This window comes from Plasmodium vinckei, assembly GCF_900681995.1.
Source record: "Plasmodium vinckei vinckei genome assembly, chromosome: PVVCY_01".
Taxonomy (NCBI): domain Eukaryota; phylum Apicomplexa; class Aconoidasida; order Haemosporida; family Plasmodiidae; genus Plasmodium; species Plasmodium vinckei.
In genome coordinates, this window is record NC_051293.1 from 73,772 (window position 1) to 85,958 (window position 12,187).

The window sequence follows — 12,187 nt, forward strand, 5'->3', positions numbered from 1 at the left end:
TCGTATTTTATTATTAATCAATCGCTTTTTACAAAAAACTAAATATTATTATCTTTTGTGTCACACTTAACTCTTTTAATAAGCATTACACATAATACTTATAACATTGTGAATATAAAATGAAATATTTAGCGCATTTATTTTTTTTTATTACATTTTTGCAATTTATAATTAATAAATACGATAACAATGACAAAGCATTGGGCAAATTTTTAAACATAAGAAATGGGAGGTTTCTAGCAGATTATTATTATAACAGTGATGAAGATCACAATCAACACCAAAAAAAAAAAAAAGCGCCTACATATGCACCAAATACTATTCCACAAAACGGCACCACATTTCCAAACATACGCACTACCCAAAACACGGCATCAGATTATTATCCACAGCCTATTCAAGGCCATCAAAAGAATACATACGATTCCCCTGCAGGCTTCGATTTTTATAATAGTCCGTTCATCGTAAAGCTAAGACATAATGCTAAACTCATTATGGCATCATCTGCAGTGGCCTTTTTTCTTATCGAAGATATAGGAATTAAAGCTATGTTATTTTTAATATTTGCTTCTGCTGCACTCGCTTATTTTACTTCCATATAAATTAAAGTAACAAACACGTACTTATATATTAAAAAAATAATAATCATCTTTTACTATTATTAATGAGTTAAATATGTATAGTTGCATGTTTAATTGCTAAGCAATACGCAATATACATTATAAATATAGAAATGGTTACAATATGATTTACATTATTAGTATACTTTCATTATTTGTGAATGCTAATAAATACGTGCTATAGATATAATAAGCTATTATATGCTTGAAACAATGTTTTTATACATCTATATATTAATTGTTATTAAAATTTATGATAAAATACAATAAGCTATATTTTGAAATATTCCATATATAAATATACATTTTATGAGCTTCATAATTTTAAATACATTGTTTTACTATTATTAAACGATTTTTTTTTATGAACAAATATAAATAATATATAGGGATAATACAAGAATGGTTGCAGCATGAAGTGAACTATTTTTTCATTTATGAATGCAACTCTTTAAGTATAAACTTTTTTAAGTGAAAACGCAAATTTATAGAAAATTAATTTTTTTTTATTAATTATCTATCCTTCATTATTTATATAGTTTTATCTTCCCCCAAATAACAATACAACCCATGATAAAGTTATTATTCACATAAAAAAATAAAAATATATTTAAAAAAAATGGTAAAGATAATTTCTTTTTTAAGCAAAGATATTATATAAAATATATTATATAATAAGATATATTTGCTGTATATTTTTGCTTTAACTGCAAAATTTTTTACCCTCAACAATTATGTTATGTCGAATTATTGTCTTACAACACAAATAAATATATTATATCCGTTTTTTGTTCTTATTAATTTAAAACCTTTGTTTATTTAAAAACACAATAAACAGCATTTAATTTGCATACCCATGGGCTGCAATATTCTACAGATCAAATTTGTTTGGTTAATATATTATAACATATAAAAATGAAAAATATATAATTATAGAATAAGCGTATATTTTTTTAGAATATTACCCATTTTTGTCCTTTTTAATATATTTATAATATTATAACCGTCGAAAAAATAAATTAAAGTAATAATAATCACTCACAATCCTATAGTTTGCAATGCCAGTTATATTTTTTATTTTTTATTTCATGATTAATTTCAAATTTAATACAATTAATAATTTTATACGTAAATACATTAGTAATAGGATGCTTAAGTAAGAATATAGATATTAAATTATGCTATAACTAATATTGATGGTTCGAGTTTCATTTTTTTTAATTATACTACTAGTAATAAAATTAAGAATTAAACATAAAATTTTGATTTAATTTTATTATAGCGATTAAATAATATAAACTAATAATAAATTATAAGTAATAATTTAGTTATGATAAAAAAAAAATTCAACAGCCATCAATAATTATGAGATTTAAAAATTTAATATTTTTAGTAGATTATATATCCGTATTAAACATATTAATCTTTGCAAATGCTCTCATTAGGATGAATATTTTTAAATAAATATTTAAGAAAGCACCATCTTTATATGTAATATTATTCTCTATAAAAATATAAGTTAAAATATATAAATAATAGCGTATTTTTATAATACATGTATGCAGTGCATTTTATATTGGCGGGAAGAATATTCTAAAGAATACATAAACTCCATATATATTCTATTATTATCAAGTTAATAAATATGTTAAAAAAAAATAATAAATAAATATTACAATAATAATGCACGCGTATATATTATATATGCTTTAATGCTATATTATTGTATCATACAATTATTAAAAAGTTTTATATTTTTTATATACGCATGCATCGTTGCATTTAACCCAATTATTACTAGCTTCCTTCTTTATATAAACAGATATATTATTTATTAGATATAAAATTATTCTATATTATTAAAATTTATTATGTTTTATTAACAACACTAAAATATATTTTTAATTTTAATAATTATTTCTAATTAAACAAATTTTTAAAATATTTTAACAATAAATAATTTAACAATAAATAATTTAACAATAAATTAATAATAATTTAGTAAGAATTCAACAATAAATTAATAATAATTTAGTAAGATTTTAATAATAATTTGATAATAATTTGATAATACTGATTTATTTAAAAATAATTAACATGGAGAAAACCCAAACAAAAAAAAATAACAATAGAAGAAGAATGGCAAACTGCTCTCCACTTTCTGGGAAGCTATTCATTTTATCTATTATATTAATATTACCATATATAGTTAATTATGTAATAAAAAAATAAATGATAATACTTTAGTTATATATGCATTTCATTAATATGTATTTTTTAAAAATCTACATATGCTTGTTGAATATATTATCAATATATGCCCATAATCCTATATTTACATTTATATTATAATTTTTTTTTCTAATTATGCCATAAAAATAATATTATTGTCACATTTTATATATATTAAATTTGTAGGCACCTAACAATGAAAACAGCCACAATGTATCATTTTCAACAAACAAAGACCTTAAAAGGTTTTTAGCAGAACCTGCAGAGGAACTTGAACTTGATCTCAACAACGCCCCCGAAGATGAGTTAGAACCTAACCTCGAAGATAATGATGAATTTGAGGGCGAAGATGATGAAAACAATGATGTCAGTTCTGAACGAGATGATGATGATTACTTTTCTGACCCAGAATCTTGTCTTGCATCCGACTCAGATTATGATGATGATGATGATATGGATTTTGACCACCCATCTACCCTTGAGTACGAATATGAATCTGACCCCGAATTTGACAATAACGACGACCCAGAATTTGACAATAACGACGACCCAGAAATTGACAATAACGACGACCTCGAAGCTGGCGATGAATCAAGAGACCTCGAAGCCGGCGATGAATCAAGGGAGCTCGGAGCAAGACCTAAGTTCTTTAGAAAGTCAAGACAAAATAATAATGCATTACATAGAGCAAGAGCTAATGATGTTGATTCTGACGATGAATTTGATGATGATGAAGATAATGCCGAAGTTGCCCATGCACCAAGAAATAGGCCCTTTAGAAAGCCAAAAAATAATAATAATGAGGAAGATCAAGTAGAAGAAGGTGATATTGACGTTGATAGAGCAATGGCAGAAGAATCATTAGGTCAACTTTTTTCAAATATTGATCCAGAAGAAATTCAAAATGCATTTTTGTCATCATTACCTTTTATGATAAATTTAGGTGGATTCGGAAATTTGGCAAACGCAAATGCATTGACTAATGATGAAAATGACCCCAAAAAACAGGCAAAGATTGATGAAAAAGTTAATACAGTCGACAAGATGTTAGAAGAACTCATAGACGATTTTAATTTATCTGAATCTATACAAGAAAACATGGCTGATATTCAAAATGTTGCTCAACAATTGCAACATGACCCCAAATCTGTTTCTCCCGTAAAATTAGTCAAGGTTATTGCATCCCTAGCTAATTCAATAGCACAATCATGCTTGGATGAAAATGGAGAAATCGATCCAAATAAAGCTGAAGCCAGCGCTCACTTAATGAAAGAAAAATTAGATAAAATAGTTGACGAAGCAAATAAACCAATATCAGAAGATTAAAAATAAAACAAACATTTGAAAATTACAAAAATTAAGCGCTTTTAATTATCCTTAAGATACACAATTAATAATAAATTTATTATCTTCACCAGATGTATATTCTGTATATGAAACACATATCATGATATATTTTTATAAATATATTCGAATCAAAACATTATATATGTGCGCAAAATTGCATATATTATTCCTATTTGTTTTGTTTCCAATATTTCTTTAATAGATATAATTCATAAAATATAAATTTAATTGTATGCATAAAGTTTGGGTTTTTAACTTTTGCGTGATTTTCATGTCTATGTTTATTATTTTAAAATGATATAAGCTTTTTATTTATTGCTTCGAATCCGAAAAAATATATATTATCTTTCTGTTAACTATAAATGTATGCGTAAATTTTGTACTTTACCTCACAATTATAAAGTTGTGAAATATTACATATTAATAGTTTTTATTTTTAACCTATATATTTTTTTACATATATTGTATAGAAAAACAAACTTACAGATTCGCTTTGATGATTCATTAATTGCTCGTCTTATGCTAAAGTATATATCCAATCCTTATTAAATTCGTCCTCGGTTTTTTGTGACGAAATGTTAATATTATACATATTTTGGAATAATCAATATATAGATATAAATTAATATAGGGTAAATGTATATAAAGAAAATAGGTCTAAGTCTAGGCATATTATATATTATTTAACTAATCATAAAAAATATAAAATAACAAACAATTAAATTGAACCTAATATGCTTTTTTTTCACTTGTAAAATATACGTATAAAAAATTTACATGCATGATTTATTTTTAGGCTTTAATCAATTTAACAATTACACAAATTAACAAAAAATGTACAAAAATTGTATCATAATAATATGTATAAGTATATATATACATACATACACCTAAGCATGAACATATCCCATTTTTTAAGTATGAGGAGAGAAAGAAAAAAAAATAATAATATAGAGTTATCGATGTTATTCACAAACTTTAAAAAAATATAAAAAAGTGTATAACAATTTTACATATTCCTTTTTTTTATATGCATATTCATTTATTTTTTATATTTGTCTACGTTTAATTTGCCTTTTATATTAGTCGTTTGCTTCAACCGAAGATATATAATTTTTTTCATATATACTATTAAATTTTTTTGAATTATCCCATTTATAATTACAAGGATTAATCGTATTGTCTTTATTTACATTTATTCCATATGTAATAATAGTTTGTTTATATTTAATAATTTCTTCCCTTAAAACTTTTATTTGATATATTAAATTTTTAATTTCATTTTTATAATGTTTACATTGCAAGCAAGTGCTTCCATACAAATTATAATTTCCAAAAAGATTGAAATAATTCGAAGAGTTATTAAGCTCTCCATATTTTTCTGCTGTATATTTATCACTACTATTAAATGTTACTGTATCGCTTTTATTATGCTCATAAAAATTGGTGTTAACTGGATTTGTTATATCAAAGTTTTCATTTATGCTATTACATGATAAAAATATATTTAATAAATTATTTATGTAGTCGCATGATTCGTTAGTTTGTCCATTATTCGCAGTACTTTCCTTAATTTCGTCATTTTGTGCGTTGTTATGCCCACTGTTATTACTATTACTTCCTAACGTATTAAACAACTCATTATATGTATCACCAGCTGCTGTATCAATTTTAAAAATACTATCCATAGTTTTGTCTAATGCCCCGTTTAACACATCATTTAATGTATCATTTATTCTCTCACTATTATTGGTGCTGATATTGTCCATTACATTATTTATATTCTCTTTTATATGCGGAGAATCAGTATTAATATTTTCAAGATGCGCTGATTTATTTTCTACATTTATGGAACTATCAACGTCATTTATTATATAATTGTTATAAACACCTCTATTATTATCTTCAATTGTTTCATTATTCGTTTTATTATACTCTATTGTTTTTAAAACAAACAAGTCATCTTTGCTATTTATATAATTGCTATCCTTATATTTTTTATCACTACTATTTTTAATATTATTCATGCCAATATTGTTGGCATTATTGAAAATATATTCTGTGTTATCCATGTTTGCTAAAATGCTATTTCCATCATATTTGTTTTCATTATTGCTAGTATAATCACAAAATGATTCCTTCATATGGCTGCTCATATTTCTGTCTACATTTTCATTTTTATTATCACCTCTATTTATCAATAAGTTTTGGTCATATTTAAAAAGGTTATTATTGATTGGCGTATTCGAGTATAATATATCCGTATTGTTTTTACAGCGTTCTGTAATACTGTTGTTATCCCTTTTTTCATTCACCATAATGTTATTCTTTTCTATATTATTCACATTTTCGATATCGACGATTATATTTTTTTTTTTATTTTCTAATTTTCCCTTTTTGGACTCCTTTTCGCTATAATAGCTGTTATATATTAAGCTTAAACCAGAATTCTCTACTATAATACTATCATTATTGTTTATATCATTTTCGGACTCTCTTTTATTTATACTGTTACTAAATGCATTATTGTTATTTGTTTTTCTTTTATCAGCTTTCCCATTATTATTGATCAAATTATCATTCACCTTATTTTTATCTAAGCCTTTAATAGTATTATTCCATTCGCTTCCGCTTACTATATTTTCTCCTAAAACGTCACTATATCTTCTATTTAATTGTATAGACCCTGTATTATCCCTATTATCAAATCTATTTTTCTCAATATTTTTTGCTTTATTTTTTCCCACATTCTTCTTATCAGCATCATCATTGTTGTTGCTAACAAAGTTCTCAGTACTATTTTTCTTCCCAGCTTTGCTCATATTTTTATCTCCATTAATGTTGACATTTTTTGAGTATGCACCTTTTTTATTATTTTCATTATTTTTACATTTTACACTTTTATTTTTTTCATTTTCTAGGCAGGCATTTTCATTCACACTTACACTACCATTATTGCTTCCAATTTTGCTAACGCAGCTTTGAATCTTTTTGCTTCCACCTTTTTCACATTGGTCCTTTTCACTATTAATATTTTTTGTGTTTCGATTTTCCTTTTTAGGGGTTTTCTTTTTATCATTTATATCCGTTTTTACTTCATTGCTGTTTATTATGCTTGAATTTTTAGATTCCTCGTCTCCAATATTGTTAGGAAACACAGATTCAGTATTATTGCTACTGCTATTATTATTACTAGTTGCATTATTCATTGCACCTTTTTTGTTTTTGTTTTTTTTCAGAGCCTTATTTACACCTTTGGTGTTATTCCCCGATCCTATATTATTACCTGTATTGGCTCCTCCATCCTCTTTTATTTCCTTGTCTTCTGTTTCATTGTTTTCTTCTAACTCCTTTTCTATGTTTTTCATGCTTCCATTCACATTCCCACTGCCTGTATTTTCTTCGTCTTTTTTAATTTTCATCCCTTTTGTATGTTCTTTATCTTCACCAGAAAAGGTTAAATTGCTTATATTATTTTTAAGTGTGTCATCAAAATTAAAATTATCATAAGTTTTGCAATTATCAAGGTTATTAAAACCTTTTATATTATTATCGATAGTAATGCTAGTATTATTATTGTAGAATGTAGAAAATCCATCAGTATAAGAAGCAGTATTAGGAATATTGACATTACAGTCATTATCATTATCATTCGCATTTTCATTATTTTTATTATCATCATTTTCATTATTATAATTATTAGTCGTAGTTCCATCACCAGTGGAAAAGGCATTATTCCTAACAGCATTATTTTCATCATCAATGATCTCTAACATAGTAGGAAAGTTTACATAGTTTTCTACCCCAGTTATATCATTTGAACTGTTTGAAAAAAAGGTGGAATTTATAAAATCAAAATTTTTATTAGAATTATTCATATCTGCTAGAAAATTGTCTCTGTAATTAGTTTCCAAGGTATTATATTTTTTATTTTTATTATCATCAATTCCTTCTGATATATTTGGTATATATTCGCATGTTTTATTATAATTTATACACTGAAAAATGTTATTTCTTTGATTGTTATAATTATTATTATTATTGATATTTTGTAAATAATTTATATCATTACTCAAACCCTTTGGGCTTTGTGAAAAAAAGGAATTCACCAACTGTCCGTTGGAAGCATCTGCGGTGTCTTTCCATTTATTTTTGTTCTTATTGCTATTGGTATTATTGTTACTGTTACTATTGTTGTTATTGTCATAATCAGTAAAACAAAATTCAACAATTTTATACGCATTATTATCTAAAATATCATAATTTACTCCACATTCTGTTCCATTGTTGCTATTATAACTTAAAGTTTCGTCACAATAAATGCTATTTTTATTTATATTATTTTCATTTATGTTATGCATATTTTTGTCTAAGTTCATAATTTCAATGTCATTAATTTGATTAAGCCACCACATATTACTATTTTTATTATCGTTATTATTTTTTATATGTTTTTTATTCCCCTTTATTCCTTTACTCCATGTATTATTAAATATAGAACTTGAGTATTGAAATAATGCAGAATTCATAGATTTACATAAAAGGTTATTTATATTGCTCAATTTGTTGTTATTTCCAATATTACCACTTCCCATAATGTTACTTCCAATGTTTGAGCTTCCAGTTTGTCCAATATTCCCCATATTTCCTATGTCAACACTTTCCATGTTAGGAATTCCAGTATTATTATTATTGAGGCTAGGCCATGTAGAGTGAAATGTTGCACTTTTATTCACAAATAAGTTATTTTTATTCGTGGTATAACTAAAATGCGGCATACGAATTTTTAATATACTTTCTACTTTTCTTCGAATTTCTTTATCATTTTTATTATGTTGTGTTAAAATGCTATCGATATTATTCCTCCATTTGTCCCATTTTTTTTCCCAAATAGTCCAATTCAGATGAGCTTCATTTTTGTCATTTGAATCATGATAAAAAGCGCATTTTTGAAAATAGTCACATGCTCCATCTTTAGCCATTTGACAAGCTTGTGTTTTATAAACTATTGGATGAAATATTTTCTCTAATTTTGTATGAGCTAATGGGCAATATGCATCATCACATTTTTTCATACGAGGGCAATCAACTGGCAAATAAAAATATTCATTTGTTTCTCTTCTATCAAATTTATTTATTTCGTATGGGTACTTTTTCAACTTGTTAAAAGATTTAGTTACAGGAACACCGATACTCATTTTGTTTATTTTTCTTTTTCTTTATATTTTAATTCACGATCATAAACATAAAAAATTGTGAAATCAAATTACTGAAACTTTGTGACGTGTGTAAAAAATTATTAAAAAAGTTATATATATGTATATAAAATGAAGGCAAACAAAAAAATAATAACACACAAAATAAATATGAAATATAAACATATAACCATAAATGATAATATAACAATACAACCATATAATAATGCCGTTATGTGGTGGCATAAACTACACATGCATAAACCTTTTTAGTAACATAATAAATATAGTTGAGCCTCCTTTTTCCAATTATATTTTATTTTATACATGATAAAAAATAAAAAAAAATGTATATATTTACTAACTCAAATAACATTAATTATTATAATCAAGAAGGGGCTACATATATTTTTGGAATATTCAATGTATCTACCTATTTTTTTTAGAATTATATGTAAATTTGAATAAAGTTATACAAAAAAATGAGTATCAAAATTAAAACAGCGTCAAAAGTATAGAAAATGAATGTATATATAAGCATCTATACGTATATGCAACGTGATTATACAAATATATGCTATAGATGTATTGATATGCATACGATGGAAAAAATATTTATATAGTACAATAGAAAATGTACATATATAGTGAAAAAATCAAAAAGAATATATCAGAGGATACCTTGAGATAATGCCTCATAAATGTAATATGCTATATGAATTGATACACATACAAAATAGTTCCTATTTTACATATAAATTGCATTGCTTTATTTTCCCTTTCTGGTTTTTTGGCACAAAAAAATATATGCAAATAATTATATATGACTCTATACTTTAATGCTCATGAAATGATAACCATATTAAGATATACACACACATAAAGACGAAATATGTCGTAATATAATGTAATCAAACGTTATATACTAAAATTAGATAATATATAAGATAATATGAAAGAAACACTATTATAAATAATGTAAAATATTAATTAATAATTACACATAAATAGATGTACATATTCATTTTACTACATTCAACAAACACTAATCAAAATACTAAAAATACATAATATTATTTACTAATAAAAAAGAAAGAATAAAATATTTAATTTATGAAGAAGTGAGAATAAATAAAAATGTTAGCTTATTTATCCATTCACAATCATAAAGAATAATATTATAAATATACACACATATAAATATATGCGTGCATACATATATAACAATTTTAATGCATAAACAGTGGATAAATATAAAGAATAACAGTATATAGTATTATATATTACCAATAAAAGCTGAGGAGAAAAAAATATATAATTGTACAAATATTTATGTCTTATATATTAAATACAAAGGAATATAATGATATATTATATTTAAAATCTATAAACCTAAACACAATAAGACATACTTGCGCATTAAGAAAGCTAATTAAAATATTTATAAAGAAAAAAAATATATATTTATTATATATTATACGTAGCTTTTTTATATATCTTTTTGATACATATTTGTATAAAATTTTACAAAAAATATATACATTCCTTTTATTTTATTATCATTTTTTAATTATGCTTATAAAGCAATCGTGATATTATATTTCTACACATATGTACATATATTTCAAGACCAATAGTTCAATCTCCACACATCTATGTATACTGTAACAAATAAAAAAATTTATGCGCATATACACAAACAATACACGAATATACAAATCCTATGAATATGTTAAAATATATATATAGTATATGCATGTATGAAACAAACAGTTGCATGCACTGTCATAATACAAAAATCAAACTATATAATCGTACATATTTTTTATCATAAGTAAGAACCTTGATATCTAAATGGCTGTATGTGTTGAATACACCTTTAAAGTATAATGTAGTATACAAAGAATCATCAAAAGTAAAAATAATATAATAATAATAAAAACAACAAAAGTTCTATGTCCTATAATATTTCGTATCCCCGTAAAAAGATATGGAATAAAATGATGTTGGAAAAAATTTTGAATTTTTTCTTAATGTATAATTAAAAATAAAAAATATACGAACACTATATATCTACATATATATTCATGCATTCATATACATTTATTTGGGGTATGCCTATGTATACAAGGATACGCATATTTCTTATGTAATCAAATTGAAACGAATTTTCTACGTCTTATTTTTAACAAAACGAGATTAAACTATTACAATATAATTAAAGTAAATATATATATATATGAAAATAACCTTCAATGCATAATGTATAATTTTAATCGCATGAAATAATTAATTTATGTATCACACAACACACTTATTCTTACACTATTACAAAAACGTCTACAAAAAAAATGAAAGAAATATAAAACACATATTAATCTATATCACCAGACTAACAAAAATAAAATGCATATTTCATATATTATAAATAAAATAATATTAATCATAACATCAATGTATTTATGTAAATGAACAAACTCGCTTTGTGAAATAAAAATGAATAAGTAAATTATAAAGTAAAATTTACTAAAAAAAGGCTAAGAAAACAAAACAAAAGTAAAAAGTATATTTATAATTATTATAAAAAAAATTCAAATGATAAATGTATTATATAGCATTATATGAACAATTTGTCGCATATGCTTTATTGAAAAAAATACAATTTTATTAATAATATCAAAATAAATGGCATATAGTATATCTTTAAAAAAATTAAAGTGTATAAACAAAAATATTGTAATACAATGGTTTACAAAGGAATATAGGTTTTTAAAACTTTAAAAAAAAAAAATT

General features: G+C 23.8%; 3 protein-coding genes across 3 annotated transcripts; 2 read left to right on the forward strand and 1 right to left on the reverse strand.

Annotated features, from left to right (window-relative positions):
* Positions 1-119: 119 nt before the first annotated feature.
* On the forward strand, positions 120-602 carry PVVCY_0100200 (schizont membrane associated cytoadherence protein, putative; the record flags this gene model as incomplete). The annotated part of the gene is made up of 1 exon (XM_008628404.1): positions 120-602. The coding sequence occupies one exon, from the start codon at positions 120-122 to the stop codon at positions 600-602; it is 483 nt and encodes a 160-aa protein (XP_008626626.1).
* A 2,115-nt stretch (positions 603-2,717) lies between these two features.
* On the forward strand, positions 2,718-4,178 carry PVVCY_0100210 (Plasmodium exported protein, unknown function; the record flags this gene model as incomplete). Its single annotated transcript, XM_008628405.1, has 2 exons — positions 2,718-2,837; positions 3,039-4,178. The coding sequence occupies 2 exons, from the start codon at positions 2,718-2,720 to the stop codon at positions 4,176-4,178; spliced, it is 1,260 nt and encodes a 419-aa protein (XP_008626627.1).
* Positions 4,179-5,281: 1,103 nt separating this feature from the next.
* Positions 5,282-9,397, reverse strand: PVVCY_0100220 (conserved Plasmodium protein, unknown function; the record flags this gene model as incomplete). The annotated part of the gene is made up of 1 exon (XM_008628406.1): positions 5,282-9,397. The coding sequence occupies one exon, from the start codon at positions 9,395-9,397 to the stop codon at positions 5,282-5,284; it is 4,116 nt and encodes a 1,371-aa protein (XP_008626628.1).
* Between the last annotated feature and the right edge of the window lie 2,790 nt (positions 9,398-12,187).